Below are 17,463 nucleotides of genomic sequence, written 5' to 3'. Positions count from 1 at the left end.
GTATGCTTTCCATAGAAGAAAATGAAGGGGAAACAGCACAGTTTTGTTTTTTTTTTTTTCATATCCCACTGTTAAGTACACCAAATAAGTAGTAAGATATCAATAAATTCTTGGGGTTTGTTGCTATCACTTAGTCACCAAAAGCCTCAATAGTCTTTTTAGCCTCAGATTACATTGCCACAGGCCCAGAAACTGAAAAAAGGCAACTACAGAACAGGTTTCTGTAGTTCAAACAATCCTTCTGGATTTGGTGAACATACACTAAATGATTTATCAATGTGCAATGCTAAGCCAAATTGTACAGAGATAAGCTATCCAGTCTGGAACATCCTGTACCACAGTTTGTAATGCAGGAATATGAATAATACATGGAAAATCCTCAAGTGAGGAGGCAAAGCCAGAAATGCATCAATCAAATGCAGAAAGTGGGCACTGAGTACATAGAAAACTGTTTGCCAGCAACAGGTCCAGCAGATAACGACAATTTCTGGTCTGCCACCTGTAGCCCTCTCCTGGCACTCTGCCTATCCAACTGGCAAAAACTGGTTTTGAAACTGTGTCCATTTTCAAGTTTGTGCTCCCCTTTTCACACTGGGTTTTTGGAAGAAACCCATTCTATAAGATTATTTTTGTGCCAGGGCAGTCCAATATGTGGCTTGTCATCATTGAATGTACTCTGGATTCAACAGCAAGTAGACATGACAAAACATTCATGAGAAAACTGTGGGTAGAGCCAAAACATCTTCACCTCTTAAACAGTCAAATCACAGCAAAGATTGCCCTTGATCTCTGGACCAGTTCCCCTGTGCAGGAGGTCGCTCTTTTCAGAGACCTTAAGATTACACCCTGAAGTATAATCTGTAGTCCCCACTGGAAAGTTCTCATGCTATCATGAGTCTCAGACTTAATCCTCCTTTGAGAAAAGCCAGCCCAAAGTCATGTGTACTGTAACTGTCAGCTGAGCAGCTTGTCTTCTCCCCACACCACTGCTGTGCGACATCTGACACAGTTTTTTAGCTCTACTTCTGACATGAGCAGCACGGAGTGAAGAACTGTTAAGAGGTTAGAAAGTGCACAGCTTCCATGAAGGTTGACTTATGAAAAATACACAGAACAGCCTTGAGGAAGAATAAAACCACAAGAGAACCCTCTCTCTTAGAGCCACTTGTCACTAGAAGAGAAACAGGAGAAGATAAAAGTAATCTGAGCTGCACTGCATACTCCATCTTCACCATGACTGCAATGTCCATGTTACAGAAAGTAAACTATGGAAGCAGGCAAGAGAGAGAAGTTGCAAAGTGTAGAGGAGCACTCACCCACCTCTTCCTCAGATGCATCAGGCTGCTCTTGATCTCCAGCCTGATACAGATTTTCTGTCTCAGAAAAATCTCAGGAGGAAATATGTTCTTCTCGCTAGAAGACTAGGAGCAGTTCAAGCACAAAAGGTCAAAGGGCTACATGCACAGTGAACAAGACACCTAGTTTGCTCAGAAGATGGTAAGGATCAGTCCATTTTAAGTTATTTCACAGTGTTTCTTCCAAAAGGCATAATTTTATAACAATTCAATTTTTGAGACCAACTCCTGAAGCTCTTACAGAGCTTTTATTTTGTCCTTATTCTGGCAACCTTCTGTTTCTGTCAAGAATGAAATGTTCACCCTCAGAAACAACTCTAATAAACAAGGACAGGATAAAATTGAATGGAGACCTTAGAATCTGTCTCAAAGACAAGAAGCAAGGTTACAAAAACTCCAGTTGACTTAAGAACTTCTGTTCTAAATTTAGGGCAGATTGGTGTTTCTATGCATGACGAAGTATTAACCAGGTTTACTGAGTCCAGCTGCTTCCAGGTGTAAGTGATAAATAAAGGGTTGCTGGTGCTTATGATGCTTTTGCTCTGGGGATAGCGAGGCTGACACCAAAAGGCTTCATTCACATTTTTTAGCTCAGCTCATGGTTTTGAAATGATACTGCAATAACTTACTAACTGAAGGAAGACTCTTCTCCCTTGGTGCTCAAATTCAATTATGGTATTCTGAAGTTTCAGAGAATCTGTTCCTTGCCTCCCTTCTCAAAACTCCTCCCCCTCATTTTTTTTTTCTCTTTTCCACGTTCATCTACATTCATTCATTATGCAATAATGATGCATAAATTTAATTTAGGAGCATCTCCTGCTGAAGTGAAAAGAGCTATTACATTTCCTGGAGGAGATGGTTGCTACTAATCTGTCTGTTACAGTGGCAATGTGTCATTCTTGTCTTTGAGAGTCTGTAACTAGAAGGATTACATAAGAAAATAAATAACAGTAATACCACCCTCTGATTTCAGCACTTATTCTCTTCCCCAGGCCCCCTGCAATGCTTGTTGCCAGTCTTTGTCTACACTGGAGAAAGAAGTAAGAAGAGTAATTAAATAAATATGCTGATTAAATTGGTTTAATAGACAGCTAGTTAGACAAGTATGTGTGGCAAATGGGGTACACAGCCACATATGGCAATTCTCAGCACTAAACTGCATATAAGGCAGAAGATTATTAGAAATGAGTTCTCAGGCTTTCAAATCTGCTCAACTTGCATTGATCATTCTGCATTTTCTCTCAGCCAGATGCAATGGACTGAGTGTTCTGCAGCTGTCATCACCTCTCTGCACGGTTAAAGGCAGTTGCCCCTGACTTAGAGTGCAATTTGCTTTTCATGATGTACCTCCAAAGCTCTATGCTCATAAAGCTTTTCTTTTGGAGGGGAGCTGGCTACTGCTCCTCACTGGAAGAAGAAAACGCATACCGCCATAATGCCTGATTTAGCATTTGTGGCTGATGTGAATGCTCAGAGCAGTAAAGCCAGCCAGGCCACTGCAATGGTCGATGGCACACAGCTGGAGGTGCACAGCTGGCCTCACTACATAAGGTTATTAATGGATTTTTCTTTTTTTTTCAGATACAGCTGAAAACAGGAAAAAAATTAAGAACTTGGGATGCACCATGAACCTGGCTCTATGAAAAGCACTATAAAGAATCCAATTCGTGCTGGGTCCCTGGCAGCTTGCTGTTTAGAGTCTTCATCTGAATAAATTAGAAAGATTGGATTAAAAATGCCTCTTCAGCAGCATTTGGCAGGAAGCAGTGGGAAGTGTCTCCTGCAGCAGTGCAAAATTCAATCCAGACAAAGATTTTTCACTTATCTCATCACACTGCTATTAGGAAAGCTGCATTATGCCCCCAAGGCCTCTTTTATACCCAGGTGAATATTGTGTTCATCTATGTCCTAGCCTGGAAGGCTCAAAGCAATAAACATTGGTAGCTCTTAATCACAGCCCACAGAAGTCGGCAATAATGCCAAAGAGCATCCTGTGCCCTCAGGGAAAACCAGCATATCTCCAGTGAACATAATGGAAGCAAAGGGTGATACTAGGAAGCTGTTCTGGTGGGTACAACAGGCTGGCTAATACTGAAGAGAGGAACTCCTAGTACAGGACACAAATCTGGATGAGGATAATCTTAGAGGAAAAACTGCCAGAGAGAATCCAGCACTGGCAAGGTTGCAGTAGCCAGCTCAATTGTTTTTCACATCATTACCATGAGTGCAGCAAATTTCAACACATGCTGCACGATTAGGAGGGAGAAAACCCACTGAGTGCCTTGTCATAATGTCTGTGACAAGTGACTTGAATCCAACTGCAACACCTTGCTAGAAGCACCCATTCCAATGACTTCTTGTAACTTATGATCTTTAAATAAACCTTTCCTTCTCTTGTCCAAGTCTTGTCCAAATCTTAACTCTCCAGTCATCATAGGTATACACAACTTCAGTAATCTGAAATACCAGCCTCCCTTAGCATTCAATGTGCTGAGCTATGAAATGTGCAGCAAACATCAAGATCTCCCACATCTACTTTTGGTTACATACAAAATTTGACTAGAGAGGAATAATTATCATTGCAATGGTTATAGGCTGTCACACCTTCACTCCAGGTAAAGGGAACCAAGTCCAAAGACTCCTGAACAGACTCCACCTACATTCTTAATTTGTCTGACCAGAGACAGAAGGAAACAAGTGTATTCAGAGTATGGCCACTCCATGCAGGGGCAACTAAGGGGACAATGATTGTGGTATAGCAGAAGGAAGCCTACAATGCATTTCTCTGTTTTGTTCTTTATGTGACTGATATATACAGTGTAGAACGAAGCAACAGCAAAATGGCTTGGTTTGTGTTCTGGGCTGCAAATCTGCTCTTTTAAACCTATGTTCTATATTGTGTGGAGCTTTAAAGCCTCATTTGTTGGAGGATGAGAACTTTCTTCTTACTTTCAGAGAGTTTTGATGGGACCTTATAGTAACTCATATTGACATTATATAGTAATATGATAAAAAAAAATCACAGAGGGGACACTACTGACTCATGCAGCGGCAGGTGTCAAAGAGCAAGGGGTATGGAAAAGCATCCTTAACATTTCCAAGCAAGGATCTGGTAGACTTGAAAAGCATCATGATGCTGGCAATCTAACATTTGTAACAGGGTAGGAACCATTTGTAATTCACTAAGCTGCATCAGTGTTTTTTTCAGCGACTCCTCTAATAGCCAAAATGGAGCAGTTAAGCAAGCCAGATTTCCCCTCCCATCTGCTCCCCTCACAGAAGTCCCTTCCCACCCAAGCCATTTGATGACTAAACACAGCAAATGTGATGATTGAACATTCCCAGATGTTCCAGGATAATCTCATACCTTGGACATTTATTATAATTCTCAGACCAAGACACAGGGCTGTGGAGCACTTGCAATGGGTTTTTTGAAATAGGGTTACTCCCTCACCTCAGGGGCAGCCTCCCAGCCACCCATAGGAATGCTTGTTCTAAGACATAGAGAGCTGGCCCAGACTATATAATAACACCATAAGTGAAACAAGAGAAAGTTACTCCACCTGGCACTTGCCATGTACACAGAGGTCGGTTTCGTAAGGCCCACATGGAGTACCATCAAGGACTCTGTCTGTCACCAGCACAGGGGAATCCTTCCCCAGAGGAGAGCAAAAGAGCTCACATGGCTTATCTGGAAAAGGAAATACAAAAGCAACTGCTTTTAGGAACAAAATAAACAAGTGTTTGGGGCAGTGGTGATACCATCTCTACATGAGCAGATTTGGAAAGGCTCTACCTTTGATGGAACATGAGCCTTTCAGTTTAGGCCTGTCCTTCTCCACTTTAAAATATCAGTACTGAAAGAATTAAATCCATGAGATTGCTCTTTTAAGACACAAAAAACCACAGTACACAGAAAAGCCAGCACAGTTTGATGTATCTGTGAACAGAAGATGTCTGTTATAGGGGACATTCTGAAGCCTAATATTTAAGACCAAGTCGCTATGCGAGTGTCTCTGTCAAAAATCAGGCTCCAGGCAGTGAGTCCAGAGCAAATTCTCCAGTCCATTTCTGCTCCTGGCAGACTGACTTCTCACATCAAATTGCCAGTAAGAACACTTGTATACACACCTGTAAAGCATTTCTGCATACCCATTACCTACTGTTTCCTTAACCTGTGGTCCTACACACTATGCTGCTAGAGAAAAACTTCCCAATTTAATTTGAAAGACAGCAGTATAGAAAAGTTGCAGTTTTCATCCATGCAATGGCCACCTTTCTATTATATATTTAGACCTCACTTTGGAAAAGCTACTATTGCATTTAGCTGAAGGAGGAGCTAAGCAAAAAAAAGTTTTTTCAAAGATTTGTATTATTATCTGTCAGCATACAGCAGATGTCAGGGTTTGCTGGCTGCATTTGCCATAGTTTTAAGTAACAGATATTTAGGTAATGTAACATTTTTCCTTTGGAGCTGACTCTGGTACTCAGGGACTGCATCCAAGGAGGAACCTATAGACATTCAAATGGAAACATGTTTTGTACTACATAGTCAAGTACCTCCCATGGTCAGACATTAGAGAGAGGGTTTGCCAACGCATTAAAGTAAGTTGCATAGACCTTTTTAGGTTTTCAATGCAATCAAAAACCTGCACGTTTGAACTGGGGTCAGACTGAATTTGTTAGTGCTGGCACAGGGAAGAGCTTATCCAGTGGCTTGTCTTCTGATTATCAGTTGCAGCATCACCCTCCTCTGATCAAGCATGTCCTTAACATGACTAAAGGAAACTAGCCTTGTCTGATTTTCAGCAGAGAACAGCTCCTGTAGAAAGGACATCATTATGATCCTTTTCCATGTCTCCCCACATCTAGCTGAATAGTAGATGGAAGGCAAGATCCAGCAAAGGAAGCATTAAAGACATGTAAGTAGCATAGGCAATCACACTGAAATGTCCAGAATTGACATATTTGAAAAATATCCCAGAGAATATTTTTTTTCCAGTTCTAAATTAATTTTCCCCTTCTTACACTTAAACTCCCATTCCCAAATACCTGCCTGTTCAGACCAGGAATCACTTCTTCCCAGCATTACAAAAAGCTGACTAAAGGACAGACAGTTCTGTATGTTCTGTTAAGAGGGCTAAAAGAACAGCAGGGCACCAAGAAGAACTCATTGTAATGAGTCTTTCAGCTGTAGCTAAGGCGAACATACTATAGCCTTCTCACCAACAAACGGGAGCCTTGCAGATGAAATCAACATGATTTGAGAAGCTCTAGTAAAAGAACAGGAATTACAGAGGAAGATGAAAAAACTTACCATCAACCATGACAGCTGTCAGGAGGCTTTTCTTCTTGTTGCTGTATCTGTCATGGGCCTGACACTGTTGGTCCCTGAAGCTTGGCACACCTTTAGGGCAGGGTAAGTTCTCACATACAGTGTGCTCCACACTGGCTCCCCGGCAGTTCTTCCCACCTGGCCCTGGGCTGTCACAGGAAAGACAAACCAGGGTCAGCAGGAACAGCACAGCTTCTCGTAAGCACACCTCTGCCTCATTTTCCCTGTCCAAGGAAATAGGAGGAATGACCCCTGCTCTTAGATGCTCCATAATGGAGGACAAATCCTGCTCTCAGTGTCTTTGACAGGAAAATTATTCAAGCTCCATTCTGGATCTATTAGTGGCTTATCACAATAGATGCTGTGGAGTACTTCAGAAGCATGTCCTTTCATAGTAGCTTGTACATAGATCAGTAAGTAGGAGCTACCTACACACCACACACCTCAGATAAGAGGTAATTCAAATGCTATTCACCTGTGAGCACTCAGCAGCTTTCTTAGGAGAAACTACAGAGTGTTTGCATTCTGTACTGTAAGTACAGGGACTAGAAACAAATCTGTGCAGCAGTTAACTTCACCCACGTAACCCACCCCATCTTACTGGTTTTTTAACACAGAGGAAAGGCCACTAATCCAACATCAGGATTAAGCAGCTGCAAAATCTATGTCCAATAAACAGCGTAATTCAAGCCCACCCTGATGCGTGCCTGAAGCAGTGACTGTGTGAGATCTCCTGGTAGACAACTTCACGCTCATCTTCCACTGTATTTATGCCAATAGAATCCACTCACTAATGGAACTGAAGAAATCTAAGCCCATCTATCCTACCACAACCTTTTACATGACAAGAGGGAACTGGAGGAGTGGTAGACATCACATTTGGGTGTCCTGTTTAACCTTCTGTTAAGGTTTTCTCTTCAATCCCACTGTACAATAGTCCAAAGCCCAGACAAGAACACAAGGCAGCACAACTCATAAGTCTCTATGTGCAAATGGGCTCATGAGACTCTGCCTTACAACCATTTGGAGGCAATGCATGCAAATACTCTGTGAAATCACAGAGAACAGTGAAGCAACTGGTTTTAAAACATGGACAGCCTCACAGGTTCAAAAGTCAGCTGGCAGGAGTAAAGATTCCTGTTAAAAAAAAAAAATCCCAAGACCAAATATATATAAAATAAAAGATAAATCCCTCAGCCAATATTTTTGGACAGTGAATAAACCAGCTGCAGAAGTGGCCTGATGCCAGGAATTTGAAGCAAAAGAAGATCACGTGTGTATCCCCAGCCAAGAATGTATATGAGCAAGAGAACTTCAAAATCAGTGTAGTCTTGGAGGGAGCATTTCCTGTAATTTAAGGAACGATGATGAATGGATTTAGGTTTGGTCAGCATTCTGGTTAAGGAGACTTTTTGTAGCTGACAGTAAAGAAATTTGCTCAGTCCCTTGTTCAGGAAAATGAGCTGGTAAAAGTCAAGCCTGAACAGACATGCTGTTGCAGTTCAGTGTTATTTAAGCAGAGGAATAAACAATCTCTTTCACATGAATACAGCTCATCAGCACCCAGTGTGTGCCTATCCATCATCTAGGCATGGCTTCAAAGTGGCCACGATGCTGGCCAGAATTTCAGCCCCCACCTAAAAAAAAGTTTCCTGTGGTGAAAACTTTATGAATAGAGGTACACTTGGAAGGCTGCTCTGAAGACCAGGAGCACCCTGAATCTTCTCAGAAGTTATAATGCACACAAACAGGAGAGCTTAGTTAAATAGCCACCACTGTAACCTGTTCAGGTTTCCCATAAAGACGACAAATTCCAGATGTGCCCCAACTGACTTGAGGGGTAAAGGATGGCACATGGGACATAACAAACATTTCTTCCTGAATCCAATCCACACAGAGAACATAGACTGTGCAGGAGATAAACAGCACCCCCTGCACTCTGTAGGCAGCAAAACTTCCATTATCATATGCAGTAAGTCCCAATGCACAGAATATCTCAACATGCTTTATCAACACAGCTATGAGAACACTGTCAGTTGCTCTCTTGCTTCACAAGCCCAGAGCTAGCACTCCCTGTAACACTGATTTTTATGGCATATTGGCTGATTTGACCTGTAGATGCAGATCAACCCCTCCTCATTCACCACAGTGATGGAGAGGAAACACAACATAATTTCTCCTGCCACATTGCACGTTCTTAATTTAACTATGTCTGTATTTGAATGATTGCAGCGATCCATTTCCAGTGGTAACCCTTTGAGCTACTTCTAATGGTAACTCCTTAAGCCACTTCCACAGAAGCTAATTCACTCTTAGTCATGCCCAGTGTTTTCACCTGTTCCTTGCTGCTCATGAACAAGAACCCTTTCATGTCCTTGGCATGGCTCTACTGTCTATTTCTCCTCCATACTCTTGGAACAAGGATTTCTAAGTGCTCCATGCAAAAAGAAATCAGGATGATGTGAGGACTTACGGAGGATTGTCACATTTCCGCTGCCTGAATCGCACTCCTGTGCCACATGTCCGGCTGCACATGCTCCACTGACTCCACATGCTCCAGTCTCCATCCACATGCTCAGGGATGGGAGTTTTACTGACACACTCCCCAGCTCGGCACCACTGAAATGCAGTTGTGTGTTAGCATGGGTTGAAAGAAGCCCTGATCTTGCAAACATTCCAGCACAGGTAGGCTTAAAAGGATATTGGAGAGAATATACATGTTCAGGTTTCTAGATATTCAAAGATTTGGTGAGACAGAGGAGGGAGAAAAGGAAGAGGTGAAACACAAAAATTATAGTGTCACTCTCAAAAGATTCCTGAAGGGAGTTCTGTCATTGAAAGCAATAATCACAGAACTGAGCCCATTGCTCTATAAAGCAGGTAATTACTTAAATTCAAAGACATAAAGCCATACTCTTCACAGAAACAGAGTCCAAGAAATTATACCCCAAAGCAAATCTCCATCAACAGTATTCTCAGTATATATAAAATAATTGAGGTATTTTGGACATGGCTTAGCTGAAGCCCCAAACAACCTTTGATTCTAATAGGTTCTGCTGGCTCCTGGCCAAGTAGCAAACTTGGCCTATTTTCCTACTCTATCCAGGACAGCACACAGTGAGCACTGCTGAGCAGGCTTATGAAAGAATCACCAGGACTCCTGCAGTTGCAAAAACATGTATCTAAAATATTTTGTCTCAGTTTCTTTGCTATGCTTTCCAGGACCCAAGAAAAAATTCTTAATGTTACCCTTTCTTACCTCCCCAACCACACAGCATACCAAAAGTATCAGAATCCCAAATCAGTGAGTGAGGGGCTGGCAGTTACCAAACCAGTCAAGTTTCTTTTGTAGCCTCACAAGTTATCAGCTGCACTGGGAGAATCAAATCCACATACAACTTAGCCACAGGGGTTAATCTCAGAGGTTAAACACTTTCACTTAAGCCAACTACTGGTAGCACAGCAGGTCAACTCAGAGTCAGCAGGTAAGCCCCAGTAACTCCCACCCTCTTGGCACTAAAGCCAGCTACAGGAATGGTGATTTTTTTGCTGGGAAGAACCATCAACCTAAGACTTTGCACTGTGTTTCTTGTAACAGTTTTCTACATCTACTTGGATTCTGGGAAGTCCATATGTCATATATGCCTTAGTCTCCCTTCAAAAATAACTGAACACCAATAAAACTAAGCTCAACACATTTTGAGCTACTTTCAGAAGCTACTGAGTTTTTCAGTAGCCTCTTTTTCTTTCCCCAACTTTCTCCACTCCTCCAGTGTGTTGCCCTAGAAGTTCTCCATACTTTCTACCTCAAATACAGACAAGGACACTACTATCTTAGCTTACACTGGCAAAGCACCTAACTCATGGAACCTCAGCAGCAGCAATGAGTGGAAGTGACAGCAGTGAGCTGCTGTCCAATATGACTTGCAGGGTACTCGCCCTGTCCATTTAGCAGAGGGAGGTGTGAGGCTTTTCTTCACTGTTTGTAGAAGGCCTAGACCCCAAGGACTTGACTACTGAGGTCTCCAAAGGCTACTGAAATACACTTAACACAAAATCAGAAAGACTTAATCTATCTCAGCTGTTAGTTGAGCAGCTTCTCTATCAGAATCAGCACAAAATATGGGTGTATGGTGAATACTGAACATTTTGGAAGCATTATTCCACAGACAACGCTGGGAAAAACAAAGTGATTGTTACCAAGCATTTTGATTACCTTGTCTGCACCACATTCAGTGCCATCCAGAGGAGGGTCCAACTTTGTCTTGCAGGATGTATCTCCTTCCACCAGGCACCAGAGCCCAGCACACATCAAATGCTGTAATCACAAAGCAGTGATGTGTCAAGATTAGTTTTGGAGATGTCAGCTATCATTATGGGATACACTTCAAAGCTCAGGGAGTTTTGCTCAAGTGAATTCAGAGACATATAGATAGTTTGAGAACAATTACTTTTCAAGGACAGACTAGCATTAAGTGTTGGGTCAGGAAACATAAAAGAGATTGATGGGTGACATTGTCAGGAACACAACCCACTTGAAACATGAAATGCATTATTTAAACAGATTTCTTTTCAAAGAATAAATCTGGTCCATTAAAACAGAATCCTCTATGGGAGACCAAGATGGGTGCTTTGGAACCATGCCACCTGCTTAGATGGCCAAGCTGCTTAATTACTTGTATTTATAAAAAATATACTCAAGTCAACGCTACTAGACCTATAATCAGCCAGTGATGCCCCTCGGGAGAGTAATATCTTAAGGCAGAATGAAGAAGAGGAAAGGATTACATAGTGTGCCATGTGGCAGAGGAGGAGCTTGATGACAGGCAAAGTTAGTAAAGGTTTGGTGGTGAGAAGTAGCTGCTAAAAACTGGTGTGCTAGAGAAGGTAAAAAGTGAGATATGAGGGCAAAAGGAGCTAGAGGTGCAGCACATCTTACTACCAGGCTTGAAACATGTCCTGGGTATCATTACTCAACACAGCTGCTCTGCCCAGCCAGGATGTGTGTGTTGCAGGGATATTACTGCTGACCACATCTGCGTGATCTGTCAGATCAGTATGTTTTCAGAAAGAGAGAATAAGAACCAGGAAGAGGTTTTTTTTACATCATTAACATTTTCCACAGCATCCACCATGCTTTGCATTCCATGACAGTGGATGATTTCAATATAGTGCTACAGATCTGAATACCAAAAAAAAAAAAAAAAAAAAGAAAGGAAAACAAAAAAGAAGAGTAACATTTCTTTCCACTATTGTTCACATTTCAGTGTAATGGCAAAAAGATGAGAAGCCTGACTCTAGTGCCAGCTGGTCTTGTCAAGATTTATTGCACCTCATTAAACAGTTGAGTCAACACGCTTCAGCCTTATGGTTCTTTCACAACGTAATGTAAGAGACTGTGGGTGCATGTGTGCTTTGTGTACAGGCATGTTGGGATGTCTCTATAAAACAGATCTGTATGGCAGAGGGTGCAGACGAGATAAATGCCAGCACCGAGAGTGATGATGTAGAACGTACTGAAACAGAATAGTTATCACAGCAGTATCTGCATCCCGTTTTATTGCCTCATTTCTTTCTGGAAAGAGGATTTTGCACTATTTAAACCAAAAGAACATCACAAAAACTAGAAGCAGACAGCACAATTCAGCAACATCTGTATGAACCACAAGATAGAAAGTCATCATCAAACAAACAAACAACAGCAAATACACCAGGGATGCCTAAATCAAGGCATTTTCAAGACATTCTCCCCAAACTAATAAAGCATATGGGCAAATATCAGACTTTACTAATTCTGACTAAATGACTGTGACTGTGACTAAATGACTGTGCTCTGAAAGCACTTAAGCACCAATTAGCCATGAGGACATCACAATCTGTTTTACAGATAGGTATAGTGGGGCTGAAGAAATAACAAACCTGACACTTGAGAGCTTACTAAGATATCAATCCTTCCACACCACAGCTCTCAGATTCTCAAAACCTGCATTCCCTGGAGAGGACTAAAATAAAAAAGTACATCAGTTAACTGTCCACAAGTGTTACAGAAAGGATCTAGGCACTAAGCCACATAAACTGAGAAAGCTTCTCCCCAAAATGCTAGAATTACAGCTCCGAGAGGATGCTTGTTTTCCTAGTTGTAAAACCACAATATCCTTGCATCTAGTTTAACTCACAGGAATCTAGAGGTGATGGGTTATTCTGTACATTAAGTCTACACACATGAGTGATTAAAAAGGATTCAAAACCAGTTAATGTATATTATAAGTACAGAGGCAGCCAGGAGGTTTTAGCCATGGCAGCAGGATGTGTTACATGTGGCTACAGGACACAAATGCATCCACGAACATAAGAGACTTGCTAAACTCAAATGGTTTCTTTGTCATTAACTGCATTGGTGAATACAAACGTTGTTCCTGTTAAGCCAAGTTCCAGAGTTATTTGTCAATCTGGATTGTTTATTTTTCCCTTGACTCCTTTCAAACTTTGGTTGGAGAATACCAATATCTAAAATGAAGGCAAGTTTCACAGACAAAGGGTGCAGACAGCAACTCCTCCCACTTTTCTAGGCTTCATCCCCTCTCTTTTACAGAACCACAAAGCTTCAGAGCTGAACATGCTAAGAAAGCCTCCAGCCTGATCTCTGGGATGACCCAGACAGAAATTTAGCCCCGTGGTTCCAGAAGGAAACCCTCTGCTTCTGCTTTCTGTTAGAAAGACATCCTGGCTGGAGATGTAGTGGAATTCACTACATCCCTAAAGACATTGTTCTAGATGCATATGAGCACCACAGCTAAATCTGTGCATTATGCATGGCCAGTGTTTGTTAAGCTCCAGGTTCACGTTTCTGGATACTAACCTTGTATAAACAGGAGTTAAATTCTTGTCTTTGATGTGAAACTGGGAGTAGGAAATGGAGGGGAGGTTGGAAAAAAACAGAAATTCATGCAAATAAAGCAGATTTTTGTACAATTGTGGGTTTCGATCAGAATCCCTTCATAGCCCACAAGAACACTGAAGGTGATAAGGACAGACAATGTGCCCAGGTATGAGCCATGACATGAGGGAAGCAATGGGCAGAGACAACCTCAAATGCGAGGGTCTGTAGCAGCAGAACTACAGAACTAAGCCTAGAGGGTGCAAATATTCACATCTCTGTCCATATCTCTGTGTGTATCTGTGTATGTTTGTGCATATATATATATGTGTGTGTGTACACACAAATGTATATTTAGAGGAAAATAAATGAAGGAAAAAAAATCTCACTTAGCAACACCATACTTTCTGAAATTTCCATCTCTGAGTTACAGCAAACACAGGATTTTCATAGTATCCCTGTGTTTGATTCTGAATACTAAATGTAAAGCATATTTCAGGAAACAGTTACAGAAAAATCTGGTAACTTTGCTGGAGCTCTGTGTTCTGGTGCCATACCACTACAAAGCTCAAACACTCCTCAGAGCACTCCTCTGTATTTAACACAGCATCCAGATACCCAAGCAAAGATTAAACCATCAGCTCTGGTATTGGATGTTCCCAAGATGTTTCATCATGTTAATAGCTCATTTCAAAAGGGCTCACGTACCTTCTTCAGCTGCAGGAGAAAGCCAAACAAAAATCCCCATTAAAAGTCCTAAGGCTAACCAGTCTCAGGGACTGACATTTTAATAGTTAAACAGCCAGCTCCGGGGGGAAATACCAAAGTGAGAAATGGCAGGACTTGAAAGGAAGTTGCTTGTACATGAGTGGCAGTTCAGAGCTTGCACTGATACAGAAGCAGCCATCAAAAGCAGCATATTACTGGTGATTGTAAATTCAGCAATGAGATGCTTGATGGCAGGTCTCAGCCTGCAAAGTTTTCCCTCCAGTATTCAGAAAGTGCCAGTTAGGATTTTCCAATGATATACATTTTTCACTGGAAAAATATTGATTTGTTGAAACTGTCTGTGGGGAAAGGTCATCTTTGGATCAGCTCCCAGTTTGAAATATCTCCAAGAGCAAAACAAAATTAAAAGAAGTGAGATGGCTGTTGAAAAGGAATATTATTTTTTTTTTTAATTTCCATGTTTTTTTTTTTCAAATTGCAATGCTTGTTCAACTGAACCCTTAAGGAATTTATACAGACAGAGAATAAAATTTTAAAATAACCAAAATAAATCCAGATTTTTTTTAAAGTGCAGATTTTAAACTCCCAAGACCTCCTGGAAGATAGAAAAACTTGCCTGCACGGCTGTTAAAAGCCAGCCCTGAGAGATATCACAGTCCAGAAGCTCCCAAGCTAGGAGATATCTGCTCCACAGGTGAACAATGCTTCAGATTACAGGCATTAGAATAGCATCGATTTGAGGAAGGGGCCTTACTGTGCCAGGTGTTTTCTCTATCTCAAAGAACCTGCAAGCCAGAGTCCTGGGAGCTCAGAGATACAGGGAGCTTTATCCCTGGTATAGATGGGAAGATGAAGAACAGAAAAGGATTAGACGTCTTGCTGGGAGACAAGGAAAACTGCTGCCCAGATCTGCACAGCCCTCTGCTCAGTGTCACAGACACGGGCTCATTCTGCCTGCTCTGGCTGAACGTCAGGGTAAAACCAGAAACAACTTCTGGGATACTCCCAGGAACATGTCTGGCTGCAGGCCTGCCCACCTTTCACAGCTTTCATACTTTTTCACAGTGTTTACCTTACATGTAACTCCATCCCACATGTGTGCCAGCTCGGACTCGCAGCGTGTGAAGCATTGCGACCACTCACATGTGACTCTAGGGAAATCATCTATTTTAGGTTAACTCACTGCTGCAGCTGGAAATGAGAGGAAGCCAGAACTAATTCAGCCAGCTCTTTGCCCACAGGCAGTAAGTCTAGAGTCTGCTAGTTTCTGGCTATTGCATCACCACTGTTACTAAAATCAGCATGATTCTGCCCAGTGACCTCATATGGTCTCGAGGAGAAAAAGGGCTCACAACACCTCCACATCCTAAAGCCTAAGATTATTACCTACAAGGGGGAAGTTTCCAAACTTCCAAAGCATAAGAATGAGAAATCCCAGAAAAAAAAAACATCCTACTCACCATGGAACAACTCTACAGAGACTTGTTTACTCCCTACACATTCACTCCCTCACTCAGGAATTACTTTGTTCATGCTGCCTATTCCCCAGTGGAAAGTCTTCAGCAGCTTCAATGAGAGAACACAACCATACAGGTTGAGCCACGCAGCTGAAGAAATCATGGAAGTATCTTTACATGGTGAAAGCCGTCAGAAGTAGAGGTATGTGGCACAAGACACTGGAACAGGGTCACTCCTTTAAATGAAACACTAGAAATTCTGTACTTTGGCTTACTACCAAGTTCTGCTACAGTATCCATAGCTAATCAACTACATCACAATCACAACAGCTATATTAACATTGTATTGTCTATGTCATGCATTAAGTGCTGCTCTGAAATGTACCCCATCAAGATATACCCCATCTTGATGTGCCCCATCAAGAAAAGACTTGCAAGTTCACAGCATCATCCTGTAATCTATCTCAGGAGAAGATATCTGCACATGACAAAGATGGGGCAAGAGCTTCAAGCCAGTTTTATAATTAACCTGATGGCTTCCATCTAATCTTATGTTCGCAACTTGGAGCCTTTTCTCTCTCCTGAAGTGTTTTGCAGACAGGAAGTTCCCAGAAGGCCAGTAGGAGAGGTCTGAATGCCCATTAAGTTTGTTATACACTATTTTCAGGCTGATACTCAATTGTATTTTGGCTAATTTTTGTTAAGCTCAGACTTTGGCTGTAGATGCCACATCACAAGGCTACACTAATTCTTTCCCCCTCCCCTTGTGTCTTAATAAGTCATGTAGGATATTGCCAGGTTCAAGTGCTTGATTCTTAATAGGCACTCTGTATTATTTTAAAGAGTTTATTATTTTTATATTCTTAAATTTCCACATTGTATTTTTATAATTTTATTTTTATTCCACTCTCTTTTTATTTTTCTTTAAACCACTGCACCAGAATGTGTTTTGACCATCTTCCAAACTGAAACACGTACAAAAATTTCTGCAGCATTCCAGTAATTGTAAACTGGGCTGTGCTGCCCAGGCAGGAACACTGCTTCTCTCTCTTTCTTTCTCTCTCTTAAACAAGAAGTATTTCCACTGAAAATACAGAATAAGGGTGTTTTTGCAACATACAGAAGCAGTGAAATAAGACACTTGAGTTTCATATGAAACAGGCAACATGAAAATACTCTGAATGTTAACAACCTACATTAGGAAAACTATAAAACATGGTATGGCAGTTAAGTAAATTGTTACCTTAACTTCTAAAAATGAAAATAACCTCATGAAAACCAAATCTCTCCTATTATTATTATTATTGGGTTTTGTTTTTTTTTTTAACAGAGAGGCTAAAGTGTGTAATGGAAAATTATGTAGACAAAGTTCCTGTTGTATAAAAAATGACAATGCAACCTATTCTTTTCAGGATAAATCAGCTCTCAATCGAATTGCCACATTCTTGCAAATATTCTATACATTACTAAATAACAGAGCTTCCTATCATCGTCTGGATCTTGCAAATGACCCTGCAAAGGGAAAACAGAGGCCCATTGATTCTCATGCATGGAGTGCAAAAGTCCACTCTGCCAGTCTCTGTACAAGATCAAGACCGCAATTGCTAAATTATGTTCACCATCATATAATCAAAGACAAAAACTGAAGGGTTATGTAAAATCCACTTGATTATTACAATTGTTATTCATCCCTTACATGTTTTCTTGGTT

The 17,463-nt window shown here is 41.3% G+C and overlaps 1 protein-coding gene across 4 annotated transcripts in view; it reads right to left on the bottom strand.

Annotated features, from left to right (window-relative positions):
* ADAMTS17 (ADAM metallopeptidase with thrombospondin type 1 motif 17) overlaps positions 1-17,463 on the bottom strand; it is a 184,500-nt gene that overhangs the window by 67,313 nt on the left and 99,724 nt on the right. For all 4 annotated transcript variants that reach the window (XM_064158003.1, XM_064158005.1, XM_064158002.1 and 1 more), the window contains 4 exons: positions 10,907-11,008; positions 9,164-9,309; positions 6,673-6,839; positions 4,919-5,046 (listed from right to left, as the gene is read on the bottom strand). In XM_064158003.1, the coding sequence (XP_064014073.1) occupies positions 4,919-5,046; positions 6,673-6,839; positions 9,164-9,309; positions 10,907-11,008 (543 nt within the window). The remainder of the gene's footprint in view (positions 1-4,918; positions 5,047-6,672; positions 6,840-9,163; positions 9,310-10,906; positions 11,009-17,463) is intronic.

Source organism: Pogoniulus pusillus, chromosome 17 (assembly GCF_015220805.1).
Source record: "Pogoniulus pusillus isolate bPogPus1 chromosome 17, bPogPus1.pri, whole genome shotgun sequence".
Classification (NCBI taxonomy): Eukaryota; Metazoa; Chordata; class Aves; order Piciformes; family Lybiidae; genus Pogoniulus; species Pogoniulus pusillus.
The sequence above is the reverse complement of the archived record's forward strand: the minus strand, read 5'-3'. Positions and strand labels throughout refer to the sequence as shown.